The following is a 16441-nucleotide window of genomic DNA, read 5'->3' as shown; positions in this document are numbered from 1 at the left end:
GGCATAGACTAGTTTCATCAATAAATCAATTTATTTAAAAGAATATGTTACAATTAATTACACTAAGTGATATTACCAAACAATTTTAGAGTGGTTAGCTGTAGAACAAGGAATGAAAGAAACACTGTTAGCCATTATGTGTCTGTGTATTTTCTCTTCACATTTCTTAAATCACAAATAAAAAATACAAGATACTGCAGTGAAAATACAATTAGAGTTTGTCAAATAAATTAAAAGTGTGCATGGCCTGGGGAAAACTGAAGCCCAGCTCACCGGCTTAAAAAGGGGGCATGATATAAAACCGGGGTCTAATTTAGCAGCTGGCCAAGTGCCTCCAGCCCACAGCACTGCCCTCTTTGCTTGTGCCCTTCCCCAGAACCCTAAGCACCCCCCACTCGAGATTATTGCTGAGGACTGAGCTGCCGCCCCGGGGTGAAGCCTGGCACGGCGCTGGGGGGCAGAGGGGAGGCAGGCGGGTGGTAGGACTGGAATGCGCGAGTTCCGCTGCTGTCTCTCTTCTCTCTCCGAGCACCAGCCACACTGTTCCCCCACCCCTCTTCAAAGGGAAGCTAATGGGACACACTGACTCTGGCAGGGGAATCTAGTGGGGTGCTGGGCTCCAACAGCCCAAATGGTCTCTAAACTGATCCAGCCAGAAAGCACGATGGAGACAAGGGGGCACAGTAGTCCCTCCAGGTCTGGAGACTTTGGGTCAGCCAGGATACAGTCCCCTTGAGGAAAACTGCCTCCTTGGAGCCAGGCCGTAAGGGGGCAAACTCTGAGAGGAGAGAGATGTGTCCCCTCCTGTCAATGCCCTGTACTGCAGCTCCAGGCACTAGGTTTGGAGCTAGAAGGGGATAACCAAAGCTACTAGCCTGGGTGACGACAGGAGAAAACTAGACAGGCCAGGCCTAGGAGCTGCCCTGAGCAGACAGCTGGGCTGAGCTTAGGCAGAGGGCAAGAGGAGGGCAGGAAAATGGAGAGTAGAATAAAAATATAAAGAGCAGAGAGCCCAAAGCATGGCCCAAGGGAATCTTTCTGCAGGGACAGGTTTCTCAGGGCCTGCATTTTTCCCTGATCTATACAAAACTCTGAGCTTTTACCAAAGAGGATAGAAACTGAGCGGTAGAGGGGAGGACAACAGATCAGGAAGACCCTGCTGGCTCTGCTGGGGCAAAGGAGGGGGGGAGGGGAGCCCCTCCATTTTCCATAGACAAACTGCAAAAGAAGACTGGGCAGAGGGCTCCCTGGGCAGAACCCAGGACTGAGAACCATAGCAGGGATTAGGGAGAGGAAGTACAGAACAAGGGGAGGGGGGCGGGGAGGAGTGTCACACTAACACTGCTTCATGCAAAAAAGAGCTTGATCCTATGGAGCCACAGTGACCTCTGCGTGCCGTCCAAGAGGCCTGCTGTGGGAGGAAGGGGGAAAGGTACTGTTGGCCAGGGGCTCCCTCCTTCCCCGTCCTCACTGCAGCTTTTACTGGTACAGCCAGTAGGGGCTGTTTCTAAACAGATTCTGCCAACAGGCCAACCACCCATGTGTGGCGCCCTTGCCCAGTCTCCAAAGCACCGAGTGCGTGCTCTGCCAAAGGAACAGAGTGGCACCCGCTCCAAGGGGCCTCAGACCCAAGGGCACCCTCCCCCCACCTGACACCTCACACCCAGAGGTCAGCAGTGGGAACATTGCACGGACTCCCAGATTTGTCCATTCCTTTCCCAGTCTGAGGGCACAGGGGAAAGCCGCTGCTGTGTTTGCAGTGGGAAAAAGCTGGCGCCAAAAGCCTCTTTGGCGTCTTGGAGTGGGGAAACAGATCTCCTTTCTAGGGCCCTCTGGCTCATTATTAAATTCACTTAAGCCAAAAGAAGCTAATTCTGTATCAAAACTTTCAAATCGGGGATCGCTCTCTGCACCTTTAAACATTGAGCATTCCTACGTTCTGCACTGTGATCCCAACTGGGTTTGGAGAAAGGGAGGGAAGACAGATGTCCTGTATGATGGACAACTGTCCGGGGGCAAGCAGCCACCAGGGTAACAGAGTGAGAAAGAAAAGTGGCCTCACAATGATCTGCAAAATCAAGTCACCAAAACAGAAACTTCAAACCACCCCGCCACTGCTCAGTGGAGTGACTAAACCTGGTACGGTGGCCTCCCAGTTAGACAAAGCCAAAGACGCCACCCAGTGGAGGTTTTGTGTAGAGAGTGGAGAAGGGAAAAAGAAAAGAAGGCTCGTGGATGTGTTTCAGCAGCATTAGAGTCTGACTTCGAGCTCTCAGTGCAGTATCTACAGAGCCTGCCTGAGAGTGTTGCCCCAGCTGGTGAGCCCGGCCCCCCAGGCCCTGAGGTGCAGCTCTTAGGGCTTAAAATCCCAACATGAGATGCCAGCTGGTAAGCCTGGCCCCCCAGGCCCTGGGTGCAGCTCTTGGGTCTCAAAATCCCAAGGTGAGATGAGGAACTCTTTGAGAGACAGAAAGGCTTTCCTTCAGTCTCCTTTTCATTAGAAGTTGAGATCCAACCCAAACCGACCATATCCCTACTGGTCCTTCCTGGGTCCTCAGCTGGCTTGGATGGGCACTGGTTTGGCTGGCCCAGACCACTGACTAAATTTCCCCAAGGCCTTGGGGACACTGTCAGATTCCTCCCCAACACAGCTGTTTAAGGAAGTCACAGAGAATGTAATGGTTATGGATGGTTACTGGTCAGGAATGGAGTGGGGAAAAGCTTAGGTATACAGGGTATTCCTTCCTTCCTTTCCCCTAAGTCCAATCTTTGTGCCTAAAGGTATTGGCTTTAACTCTGGTCCCTAGTACTCTGCCTGCTTCAGAAGGAGAAATGGGAAATGACAACCATGAAATGTTTCAGGTTCCTGTGGCATCAACCTCCTGAGCCCACCTCTCCCCTCCATTCTAGGTCAGTGGAGAGCACACAAGGGGCCCTCGGGAAGCAAGAAGGAGATGGGGAGTGTGGCTAGAAAGCCGTGAGTGGGAGAGCTGGGCCAGGAAAGCTGTCTTGGAATCGAGGACCACACCAAGTCTTCAGACTCTCCCTGCAGATCTGCAAGTCTTGCTGCCCTTGAGAAACACGCCTCGGTCTCCTCCCAGCAGCTTCTTGGAAGATAAAGAAACTATGCTCCTTGCTCCTCAGACTCTATGCCAACCCATAAGCCAGAATCTTCACTCAATACAAAAAAGGGGGAAAAAAACCCAAGCAGGTTGTAAACTTTTCGAGTCCTTCATGAGGAGAGGTATTTTCCCAGTAAAATATTTTTTTTTTCCTTTTTAAAGTTTGTTTCAAAATAAAGAGAGCAAGAGAGAAGTCATGAATTCTAGTGAAAGGTGTGTAAAAACACAAGCTAAAAAAGGTACTGCCATCAATATGAAATTTAAAAAGAAATATATATATGTATATACGTGCAGCTAATTTGTGTATATATAATTTTTACATACATACATATATATGTCTGAACAGTGCAAATGGATGGAGTTCATAGTTCCAGTTTTAAAAATATAGTACAAGGAGAGTCTGTTGGTGTGAGGCCCAGGTGAGAGGATAAAGACACCTTTGGCGCGTGGTTGGGTTTAATTTCCTGTCTGAACTCAGCTGCTCCCGGTGCGGACCAATCTGTCGTTCTCTACCAGCTCAATTCCAGAGACATGAAACTCAGAGGGATTATTAATAGTATTTAGTTTAGGGCTTTTGAACATAATGACTTTTTTTCCTTTTTCTCTTCTTTTGTGTTAATGGTTACTCTGACACAGGAGACGGAAGGGGTGAGAGGATGAGGGTGAAGAGGAGGGGTGAGGGAAGGCTAGGTGGCCACATCCCTCTGCTGTGACCTCGCCATCCGGAAAATGTTCTGAAAGGAAAACAGAAAACAGTCACTGGGAAGCCTGAGGTATCTGCATCTCTCCCCTTCTGGAGGCCAGCCTCAGACAGACACACAGACGCATGGCTGGATGACTCCACCTCACTGGCCTCCACCTCTGCTACAACTTCCCATGTGGAAGCATAGCCTTTTAGACCCAGAGAGGAGCTTAACTATTAATAATCTGGTTCAGCCTTCCCATTTTACAGATGAGAAAACTGAGATCTAGGGGAGGCTTACTTGCCCAACACTGCAGGGAGAAAAAATGCTGGGAGAGAATCGTCGTCTGATTCTCAGAGCCCGGTGTTCTATACCAAGAATTTGAATTTCATGTTCTTGACTTTACCTTCTGAACTTCAGAAACATTTTCTTTGAGAATAAGTAGCTAATTATTCAGAATCTTCCAAATTCTCCAGCACTGGCATAAGGACAGCAGTAAAGCAATAGTGGAAACCTTCCCACACACATGCATTCCTGGTTAGCCCCGACGGGCACTGTCAGGAGTCATCTAGTCAGAACAGCTAAAACTGGGGACAGCTGCCCTTCTGGGTCAGGAACAACATAGGCAGTGATTGGATTAAAAAACAAAAACAAAAACCAGGCAGAGGAGGGTCCATGAAGTCACAGGAGGTGGAACAGCCTGCAGCCAACAGCTACCCTCTAGGCAGAGGAAGAAGCAGGGCTTTTCTCGTATAGTCTATTCAGCATCCAAAGGCTGGAAGAATAACCAGTCTCTAACTAGTATTCCTAGAAAGACAGATGGAGGTGAGGGTCCCGGGTATCTGGCCACAGGCCTATCATTTTAAACAATAAAAGATGAAAAGGCCAATTCAAGATTGCTTCGAATTACCTCTTTTCTCCACTTGAGCTCACAGAACACCCTCTCGAAGCATTCGTGCATATAATTAAACTGAAAAACAAAACAAAAAACATAACAAAAACAAGATAGTGACGCTGACTTCTTATGACCCACCGGGCACCACAGGGTCATGCCTCTGAACCCATGCCCCCAGTCTCCCCACCTTCCCAACCTTGCCGAGCACAAGAACCCCTTCACTAGTCTGGGGCCCCTCCTAGTGGCAGCTGTGAGTCAGGCGGGAAGTGAAGCTGCCACTCCCAGTCTGTCCTCAGGACAGCCAGGAAGAACCTGGGGCTCTAAGGCTCAAAGACAACTGCTATGGCTGCAGCCCTCCCCATTTACGCGCTCAGCTGGAGAACATCAAACCCAATATACTTTCCCAAGAGTGCTTCCGGTCTACCACTCACATATGGTGTGAAGATTTTAACCCATCGAGGCTTCTTCTCTCCTCGCGCATACTCAAAGCAGAAGGCCATTCCTTCTTCATCCGTATCCCATCGCTGCATCTCGTCCCATTCAAATGCTATTACCTGGTTCTAAACGACCAAGAACAGAGTGTTAAGTCTGAGAATGCTGGGCACCTGAGCTGAGATGGTTCTGGGCCAGACAGCAGAAGACAAGGGAGTGAGTGTCTGCATCATGTCAATAAGACTGAGGGAAGAATGAGTCCATGTGAGCAGCCAGGAAGGTGAGGATCCTTGTGGACCCAGTGCTGATTTACCTGCCCCATCACCATAGTATGGATTTCATCTCCCCTCCTGACAGGAACGAAACCAGAGTGAGTGGGTAAGTGGCAGTGTCCCCAGTGCTCCCAGCCCTGGCCCCATGCTGAACTGTCACCTCCAGCTGTCCTTCTTCAGTGCAGGCATGCAGTTTAAAGTGCGTGATGCTGATGGCTGTGATAACGTGCCCCTTCCTCCTGGAGTCACAGGCGCAGTGGGGGAAGATGATTTCATTGTAGCCCTCACAAGTCCTCAGCATGTTGAGATACTGGAAAAAAAAAAAAAAAAGGTGTGTGTGTCTGTGCGTGTGTGCGTGTGTAACAGGGTTACTACGGAACTAAACCACCACGAACAGCTGCTGGGATGTCACCAGAGAAAGAACAAAGAGAATCCTCTCACCCAGCAACCTGAAGACCGTGCTCTGGTCTCACAGCATGACTAGCTCTAAGAAGGGCCAGGACTCCAAGCCTATTCTTTGTTCCACTTCCAGCCCCACCTCCTTTCTCTGCCTCAAAAAGTACACAAACGAAGTCAGAAGAGGTCCTGTGACCAAGACCCGTATGTGGAGAGGGGAACTCACAAGGCTGTTTAGGCTGCCCCTCCTTTCACTAGCATCCAGGAAGGGAATCAAACGGATCTACATGACTGAGTAAAGGGAGCTCATGTCTCCTCACAAATCAAAAGTTACAAGGACCTCAGTGATGAGGAGTAAGCTACCCCCAAATCCCATACTCATAACATGTTTAAGCCAGTCATTTTACAGAAACCCAGAGTCACAGGAGACTTGCTGAAGGTCATAAGTAATAGTAAGTGGCACAGCCAGGATTAGAAGCTAGGTTTAATTTCATGGCCACTGGTCCTTTCTCTATCGCCAACTAGGCCCCAAATCAGCACCACCATCCCCTGATCTCCAGTACACATGCCTCCTTAAAAATCATGTGGACCAAAATCGAGTGGCATATATGACCCTCAAAGGTACAATGCTACAAGACTGATTCAGAGAGGACTTTAACTCAGCTCTCTGTCCTTTCTCCTCTACAGTGAAGACTGGCCTCTCTTTCACTCAACTCACTATTTTGAGTTGAGATGGGAGAGTAGAAGATGAGTGGGAAGGAGAGTAGAAGAGAAATAAGGAAAAGATGATTAAAAAAAAAAAAAAGACACATGGACTCTGAGCCGGTTTCTCCTTAGGGACTGACTAGGAAATAAGTAAAGAACTTTGAGTCCCTGCACCCTCAGCTGCCCAGCACACAGGCCAACAGGGCGCACTAGGAACATGTGGGGAGTGTTGGAGAGAAGACAGAGGCACAGCACCCTAGCTGATTTCAGCTAGATGGGCAGGGAGACTGGAACACATTGGAGGGTCACCTTTTGCCCAAGAAAGAAGAGACCAAGGGACCTAGGTACAAAAAGGGCCCTGGGCAACCGGCAGCTCTAGTACCAATGAGTGGCACTAAAGACGGTCACTACTGCCCCAGAGATGGTCTGGGAGGACTTAAGGACCTAGGGAAAAATCACACCACATACTCCCTTTCCTACCTTGTACTTATTTCTGTTTAGGTAAAATAATGGCAACCTTGAAGGGGAAACATTATAAAAGGACAGCAAGAACACAGCGACAGGATCAATTCAGAAGTGCCACAATAACTGACTTGCTTTTCTCAGTTCTCCTTCCTTCTGTCCCACTCCTCCACCCCCTATCTCATCACCCTTCCTGTACCAGGGAGAAAAGTAGCCACTGCTTGGGCCTGCCAGTGGCACTATGAACAAAAAATATCTCTGGCCAGGGACAGGCAGTGCCACAGAATAGAACTCTTCTGGGGTTGAGACAGGAAGCAGTACGAGGAGTGGTCAGGAGCCTGGGCTCAGACCACCCTGGGCTTGAATCCTGGCTCCACCACTTCCTGACGCTGTCACCTTGGATGAGGCACTTGTACTCCAGCCAAATTACTAACTCCCAGGAGCTCTAGTTTCCTCTTCTATAAAAAGAAAAGAATAACAGCACCTACATCACACAGTTACTTGTGACCATTAAAGTATTTAGCACAGTACTTAGTACATAATTAGGTATTCAATAAAGGATAGCTTAAAAAAATAATTTTAAAGGCTCCATTATCCCTAGCCAGAAGGCTCAACTATTTTCTCTCCAGGGAAAAGCGCATGCGAGTGAGACGGATGAAACAGGAGTGGTAGAGAGCAGAAGGTTGCTGCAACTGATTAATGGGTACTTGGGGGGCTAAATGGACTATTCTTCCAACTTCCTTACATACTTGAAATTCTCTACAATAAAATATTAAAGGCAAAGAGAAGAGTCCCTGCATGCCAGTGCTCAATCCAAGGCGCCCCCCTAACACAGTCATGGGGAAATTTCTGTGTGCTCAACAAGCAGCAGGTACTGCTCAAAGGGGCTCAGGGAGGCGCCTGCGTGGCACAGTAGGTTAAGTGTCTGCCTCTTGATTTCCGCTCAGGTCATGACCTCACAGTGTGTGATACTGAGCCCTGAGTAAGGCTCTCTCTCTCAAAATAAATAAATAAAATTTAAAAAGAAAAGAAAGAAAACAGATTTCAAAATTGCTTTAAAAAAAAAAAAAGGGTGCTTAGGACCTCTGCAAACGCTGGAAGGTGTCACGCAGCCTTGAGACTGGTTCTGCTCACGTCCTTTACCAAAAAAGCCTTATGTATAACACATTTCCTAAGAGTTCTCCTCTTTAAGAGGCATCACTACTGCTCTAAAAGTTATCTCTGGAGCACCTGGGTGGTTCAGTTGGTTAAGCGTCTGACTTTGGCTCAGGTCATGATCTCACAGCTTCGGGCTCTGGGCTGACAGCTCAGAGCCTGGAACCTGCTTCAGATTCTGTGTCTCCTTCCCTCTCCCCTGTCCCTCCCCACTCATGCTCTCTATCTCTCTCTCAAAAATAAATATTAAAAAAAGTATTTCCGCCTTATTCCTAATGGGGAGCTTGACTTTATTTATTAAAAAGAGAAACATGCAAAGGGAGGGATTAGGAAAAGACACCAGGTGAGGCCTGGTGCTCAGCATACCCTGAACTCTCTGTGACTCTGTAAGTTACTCTGCCTAGGGGCTTCCCCCTGCCATCTGGAAATAAAGGACACTGCTGTCAGCTTCTTTTCCCTGTGACAGCAAAGAACACATGCTTTGAAGCAAGACAGAAACAGGTTCAACTTCTAGTTCCACTTCTGATAAGCAATATGATCTTAGGTAAGAATCGTGATCTCTCAGAATCCACTTCTCCTCTGTAAAGTGGGGATAACACCTGCATGGTTGTTATCAGGAGGAAATGAGAACACACATACTGTGTCTGGCATAGTACCAGGCACATAGTATGTGCCCCTCTCTCTCACCTTTGAATCAAAACACTGATTTATCCCTCCATATTCAAGAATGTAATAGTCCTTGAAAGCAAAAGACCTTCAGAGGACTTCCTTTTTTTTTTACATTTTATTTATTTTTGATAGAGACAGAACACAAGTGGGGTAGGGGCAGAGAGAGATGGAGACGCAGAATCTGAAGCAGGCTCCAGGCTCCGAGCTGTCAGCACAGAGCCCAACACGGGGCTTGAACTCACAAACTGCGAGATCACGACCTGAGCCAAAGTCAGACGCTCAACCAACTGAGCCACCCAGGCGCCCCCAGAGGACTTCCTAATAGCATTAAGTTCTAAAAATAACCTGAGTGGAATTTGGTGACAAGACAGAGAGGTAAAGTCTCATTTGGGAAATATAAGGTTTTCAAAGATTCTCAGGTCAGGCAGTACTTCTCAGTTTTAGACAAAGTTCTACATTCCTAGATTTGCACAAAGTGTAAAGAGAAGAAATATTTAAATTTTTACATACATCCAAAGGTTGTTTGGTTTTTTTTTTTTTTTGAGTTTATTTATTTATTTTGAGAGAGTGTGTGAGCAGGGGAGGGGGAGAGAGAGAGAGAGAGCAGTGGAGAATCCTAAGCAGGCTCCGCACTGTCAGCACAGAGTCTGAAGTGGGGCTCAAACTCATAAACCATGAGATCATGACCTGAGCCCGAAACCAAGAGTTGGATGCTTAAGAGCTACCCAGGCGCCCTCTACATACATCCAAAGTTTCTTTATTTTTTAATTTTTTTTTTAACGTTTATTTATTTATTTATTTATTTTTTATTTTTTTAAATTTTTTTTTTTCAACATTTTTTATTTATTTTTGGGACAGAGAGAGAGACAGAGCATGAACGGGGGAGGGGCAGAGAGAGAGGGAGACACAGAATCGGAAACAGGCTCCAGGCTCCGAGCCATCAGCCCAGAGCCTGACGCGGGGCTCGAACTCACGGACCGCGAGATCGTGACCTGGCTGAAGTCGGACGCTTAACCGACTGCGCCACCCAGGCGCCCCAACGTTTATTTATTTTTGAGACAGAGAGAGACAGAGCATGAATGGGGGAGGGGCAGAGAGAGAGGGAGACACAGAATCCGAAACAGGCTCCAGGCTCTGAGCGGTCAGCACAGAGCCCGACGCAGGGCTCAAACTCACAGACCGCGAGATCATGACCTGAGCTGAAGTCGGAGGCTTAACCGACTGAGCCACCCAGGCGCCCCCATCCAAAGTTTCTAAAAGAAGAGTGAATTTTTGTTTTCAACCACATTTATTAAAGTTATATATTTAAAACACAGAATTGTCCTGTCCATTCTCCTTTCTTATTAAGTTTTGACTGGCTAAATATGTATCCTATACTATCTTCCTTGATCCACGTATCATTTAGATGAGGACCCACATTAGGCCAGAGGTGAGGAAGAGTATAGCACAGGACATCTTATAAATGTTCAGTGTTCAGCAAGATAAGTAAATATAGAAACAGGACAATTATTAAAGCAGAGCCTCAGTACTTAACAGAATAAATACTTTAGGTTGAGTGGGTTGAGATCCATTCTAGAGAACTCTCTGTTCTCCCAAGCAACCTACTAAGAATCAAACCAGGTCTAAAACTGAAATAAGGGCTTGAAGGGAACCTCAGGAGCCAACTCTCCCAAGCCCCTAGAATAGCGATTCTGAAGCAACTAAAGTTTTAGAATCACTAGGGTGCTTCTGTAAAAATCTTTACAAAGATTCCTAGGTCCTACCCAAGATTTTGGCTTAGTAAATGTGAGATGGGGGTCCAGAAAGCTGCATCTTAAGTAGGTTTCACAAGTGACTCCCATGTAATTGAGGTGAGGACCACACTTTGAAAAACACGGACTTTCACATATATTGCCTTGTGTGAAATCTTAATTAAAAGTCATATTGAGAGGGGCGCCTGGGTGGCTCAGTCAGTTAAGCGTCTGACTTCACTCAAGTCATGATCTCATGGTCCATGAGTTCGAGTCCCAAGTTGGGCTCTGTGCCAACAGCTCAGAGCCTGGAGCCTGCTTTGGATTCTGTGTCTCCCTCTTTCTCTCTGCCCCTCCCCTGCTCATGCTCTGTCTCTGTCTCTGTCTCTCTCTTAAAAATACATATTTTTTAAAATAAAAAAATTATATTGAGAAACACTAACAGAAATTTTTTTGTCAGTTTAACAATGATAAATATCAGGCCACTTAAATACAAGAAAACCGTAAGTTATACACGTCTACTGTTTGTGTGAGAGTCAAAAAAAAAAAAAAAAAGAAAAAGAAACAAAATCTCTCTTGTATATTATATTCTCAACCATCCAAATTTGAGATTCAATCTACCTTTGTAAATAAGTAGAAAACAAAACCATTTTTTTTTATCACACTGGGAATGTTTAAGAATTTTGGGAGTTTTTGTCAAGATTCTACTTGACAGCTGGCAATCTGAACATCCTCATTTTAAAGAAAAGAAACTAAAACTGAGAAGTCTGTTGAATTGTTGGAGGCCTCCCAGTAATTTGGCAACTAACAGTGATTTGGCCTAATCTTAGGCCTATCAATCATATTAAGTTGCTACAGATAATGGAGTCAAGGTGTATGGGCTTGGAAGGGTCCATCTGAGTTGGAAGTTTCAATGTACTGAACATGACCGCTGGCTAGGCTAATGTCTTTGAACACTAATACTTGAATACACTGAATACAATTTAAACTTTTCAAACTCTGGTGGGACTTTATATAAAATCTGATTGCAGTATTATGGGGCTAGTACACACTTGTTTGTTGGCACTAGGTTTTTAAGATAATAGAATTCCATTAATGTTTAAGCATATCTTATACTCATTCCAATGACCCAAAAGGAAAACATCAACTGTACTCAGTTCTTAACTGAGTGATAACAAGATACAAACTTGAGTCTAAAAGTAATTTTGTAATAGATTACCATGCTTGTTAAATTCAGATTTTCTATATATTGCCACAGAACAACCCAAATCTACTTATATATTTTTTAGCACTTTGTACTGTGTCTGGCACACACTCAGTACTCAACAAATATTTTTAGTTGGATACATATATGGAAGTTATTGTGTTTGAAGTACTATATGTACAAAGAAACAATATATATCCCATACTGTCATTATCAGTAGCCCTTATGAAATTACTTTGATTTGCCGCCTTTGGCAAAGGCAAAGATATATTTCAGAGACTGATGATCCTTCAGTATTTGGTCCTTTTCGTCAAAAAGATGCAGAAGTGCTGATCAGAATCATGCACTAATATACAGAAGACAATGCCATGATCTTTAAGAACAGGTGGAAATCGAGTTTTAAAAGTCTGTTTCTCACATAGTAAAATTGCCTTTACCAAAATTCTGCCAAGACCTATTTAAAAGATTTTTGTGTCTATTCTAGCCTGCTGGGATGCAGAACACTGATAAATGGTTCCCTCATCTCTGGCAGTTTTCTAAGGCAAACAGATTTATTACTTTTTGTCATATAAGTGATAAAATAACTATCTAGACATAAGATTAGGGGCTGAGTTCAATGGCTGACTTGTTTGCATTCTTATTCCAACCCAGTTAATTTAGATAGAGAATGTTCCCTCATAAAAAATGCACACAGAGAGGGTACAAAAGAAATTCAAGTGACCTATCAGAATCATCACGAATACAGTAATTGTCTTGTGAGAAACCATGAAAAATTATAATTGGAAAAGTTTCAACTATATGTGAATTTGCAAAGAAAGAAAATTTAAAATGCTATGAGTGAAAGTTTTTATAAGCATAGCGTCCCTTAAAAAATTTTTTTTGACAATTTCCATCCCTGTATTTATGGCAGGTGCAAATTGAAAAATAATTTTATTTTATTTTTTAAGTTTATTTTAAGTTTATATTTTAAGTTTATTTATTTATTTTGAGAGGGAGAGAGAGAACCCCAAGCAGGCTCTGCACTGCCAGTGTGGAGCCCGACACAGGGCTCAAACTCATGAACGGTGAGATCATGACCTAAGCCGAAATCAAGAGGTGGATACTAAACCAACTGAGCCACTCAGGTGCTCCTGAAAACTAATTTTAAAACATTTACGGGGGGGGAAACAAAAACAAAAACAAAATATTTAGGCACTACTATAGGCAGCACCCCCTCAGCACTCTGTGATGATGAAAATGTTCTGTATCTGAGCTGTCCCGATATGGTAGGTACTTACTCAACACTTGAAATGAGGCTGGCACATCTGAGGAACTGGATTTTAAACTTTATTTAATTTAAATGAGTTTAAAATTAAACTTAAATAGCCACATGATGCTAGTAGCATCTATCAAATCAAACAGCACACATATCACACTAACCAAAGACACTACTGAGCATTTTAAGCAACTGTAGAGAAGGAAGTTGTAAAGACAATTTTGTAATTGCTAAATCACAAATAAAACACTTTCTAATGTTAAAAATCTAAATATCAACTCTTAGAGAATTGATATCTATGAAATGTTTTGTACATCTTTTGTTTTAGAACTTTCTATCAAAAAATAATACTCAGTTATTACTAATAATAAAGCTATATACACATATATAGCAACATATCTTCTCATGTGCTAATGGAGGAACATAATGGGTATGTTACATCTATATCCCCTCCTTTTTTTTTTTTTTTTTTAAATCAATTAAGCCACTAACCAGTTGTATTATCTCTCAGAAATAACTGGAACAGGTTTAAGAGATGTAAGGAGATTATGGGGACATAAACCTACCATGACCATTTTCCTTTGTTCATACAGCTTCTGTAACTGGTAGGACTTTTCCTCTGCTTTGATATAACCTTTTTTCACATCATCAACGGCCTGTCACCAAAACAAGGGCAGGGAAGAAAGGAACATCAAAGTCATTATCAAGCACATTCTTGACAAAAGAGACACAGATTCATTTCAGAATAACTTTTACCCATTTGGACCATCATAATCACCACCAGTGAACTCTGCCACGTGGATATATTTATTAGAATAAGCAGCACTTAAAGAGTGCCCAGTATGTGCTCAAGAACCGTTCTAGGCACAGGAGGGATCTTGTTTCTCATGTTAAGAGATTTAAATTCCACTTAATTTATACAGTGTAAAGATGAGAGAACACTGAAAGATAGTCCATAATTGTTAAAGGTAACAATGAGGTAGCAAAGATGTATGATAGTAAGTGATACATGTAGTCAGGATAGCAGAGCTTTTTGCTAATTGTAGTTATCAGGAAAGCCTTGATTGGACTCCAAAGGTTAGGCAGACAGAATAAACTACAAACAGAAGTCAGGAATGTGTTTGAGCTTAAATACATTCAGGAGACAGATCTGTCTGATTTAAATAAAGGGTATGTGTCAGGGGACAACAAAAGATAATGCCGGATGGGTAGATTAACAGATTATGAAGGATCCCAGAGAACAGGGACAGGAATTTAAACTTAAGGACAGCAGCACTAAGACTACTGGAGCTAAAATAAGGAATAAAAATGTGTGTTATTTTTCAAAGAAAGATTGAGGGGCGCCTGGGTAGCTCAGTCGGTTGAGCGTCCGACTTTGGCTCAGGTCATGATCTCGCCGTCCGTAAGTTCGAGCCCCGCGTTGGGTTCTGTGCTGACAGCTCAGAGCCTGGAGCCTGTTTCGGATTCTGTGTCTCCCTCTCTCTCTGACCCTCCCCCGTTCATGCTCTGTCTCTCTCTGTCTCAAAAATAAATAAATGTTAAAAAAAAGAGAGATGATAGTGTCTAAAAAAAAAAAAAAAAATGCTCTGTCTCTCTCTGTCTCAAAAATAAATAAACGTTAAAAAAAGAAAAAATTAAAAAAAAAAAAAAAAAAGGGGTGCCTGGGTGGCTCAGTCGGTTAAGCGTCTGACTTCAGCTCAGGTCACGATCTCGCGGTATGTGAGTTCGAGCCCCGCGTCGGGCTCTGTGCTGACTACTCAGAGCCTGGAGCCTGTTTCAGATTCTGTGTCTCCCTCTCTCTGACCCTCCCCCATTCATGCTCTGTCTCTCTCTGTCTCAAAAATAAATAAACGTTAAAAAAAAAAAAAATTAAAAAAAAAAAAAAAGAAAGATTGATTTGTGTATGAGTGCCAAATGAATCAAGCTAAGGAGAGAATGAAATAAGGGAGAATGACAACGTTATAGTGCTTTAAGCATGAAGTGAAACAAGACTGTAAACTAGGGTGGTAGCAACTGGAAGAGAGGAAGTAATAAATCTGAGACCCCATGCGGACAAAAGTCCCCAACAGGACTTGATACAGGCACGAAGGTACCTAGATATAATACGCTAATTCTAAACTACTCCTGGCTCAGCTATACGAAACGTGCATCCCCTTCCCAACTTCACTCTACCCCAAGAAAAGCTTTTAAAATCCAATAGAAGGGAAGACTCATCTTTGGAAGAAAAAAAAAAAGGAAGGAAAAGAACAAACACAATCATTTGTACAGGGCACTCGGAATCTAACCTCAGTGTTTTACTACAAGGACAACTTTTGCAGGCACCAGGCAGGGACCCGCTTGAATCTTTACCAGAAGGCTGCTAATTTCCTTAAGGTAGAAATCAATCCCTATATTTAAGGGAAACTATGTGCATAACACAGTGAGTTCAGGGTGCCTGGTGGCTCAGTCAATTGAGCCTCTGACTCTATTTGGCTAAGGTCATGATCCTGGGGGTTGTGGGATCATGCCCCGTGTCAGGCTCTGCACTGAGCATGGAGCCTGCTTGGGGTTCTCTCCCTCTCCCCCCGCGCCCCGCCCCTCTCCCCTGTTCCCTCTCTCTCAAATAAAAAATAAAAAATAAAAATAAAATAACACAGTGAGTTTAGAGTTAAAGTCAAAAGACTAGTTCAACTTCTACCTCTGTCACCTATGCTTGAGTATGGGTATGGGTATGTTATGTAGCGGGAATGGGGGAGGAAACGTATCTAGAGTCTCATCTTCTATACTAGGAAATCAAGAGATACTGCTTGATTAAAAAATCAAGTAGGAGCAATATAATCAAGTTATAACAGAGAAATGGAAGTAAATATAAAACAAAACCAACAATAACAAACAAAAGCTAAAGGAGGTGAAAATGGTTGCCTAAGGGAAGGGGAGATGAAGACAAGCAGGGTAACTAGTATTTTTCACAATAACCTATGTAGAACTATTTGATGCTTTAAACTTCATGTATGTATAATTCTGATGAAAAAAAATTTTTTTAACAAACCTGGTTACTTTTTAAAAACGGTGTTTTTTTTAATGTTTATTTTTTGAGAGTCAGAGAAAGACAGAGCATGAGTGGGGGAGGGGCAGAGACAGAGGGAGACGCAGAATCCGAAGCAGGCTGCCTGCTCTGAGCTTCAGCACAGAGCTGGACATGTGGCTCAAACTCACAAACCATGAGATCATGATCTGAGCCGAAGTCAGATGCCGACTGAACCACCCAGGGGCCCCTTGATGAAAAGTTTTTTGAAAGATATATAGCCATATGCTAATTTCCTGTTGTTTAAAAAAACAGTAATAATTTATTCTTTTAAAAAAAAATTTTTTTATGTTTTACTTTATTTGGGGGGGGGAGGGGCAGAGAGAGAGAGAGAGAGAGAGAGAGAGAGAGAGAGAGAGAAAGAGAAAAAAAGAGAGAATGTGAAGCAGGCTCCAGG

At 43.8% G+C, this 16441-nt stretch overlaps 1 protein-coding gene across 1 annotated transcript in view; it reads right to left on the bottom strand.

Annotated features, from left to right (window-relative positions):
* Positions 1-9: 9 nt before the first annotated feature.
* Positions 10-16441, bottom strand: part of SNX27 (sorting nexin 27) — a 70368-nt gene continuing 53936 nt past the window's right edge. The window contains exons 8-12 of the mRNA XM_042994123.1: positions 13547-13636; positions 5565-5714; positions 5132-5260; positions 4716-4775; positions 10-3856 (exon numbers count right to left, since the gene is read on the bottom strand). Of these exons, the coding sequence (XP_042850057.1) occupies positions 3809-3856; positions 4716-4775; positions 5132-5260; positions 5565-5714; positions 13547-13636 (477 nt within the window). The 3' untranslated portion in view covers positions 10-3808. The remainder of the gene's footprint in view (positions 3857-4715; positions 4776-5131; positions 5261-5564; positions 5715-13546; positions 13637-16441) is intronic.

The sequence above is a fragment of the Panthera tigris genome, chromosome C1, assembly GCF_018350195.1.
Source record: "Panthera tigris isolate Pti1 chromosome C1, P.tigris_Pti1_mat1.1, whole genome shotgun sequence".
In the NCBI taxonomy this organism is placed as follows: domain Eukaryota; kingdom Metazoa; phylum Chordata; class Mammalia; order Carnivora; family Felidae; genus Panthera; species Panthera tigris.
This window is presented reverse-complemented; position numbering and strand designations above follow the sequence as displayed.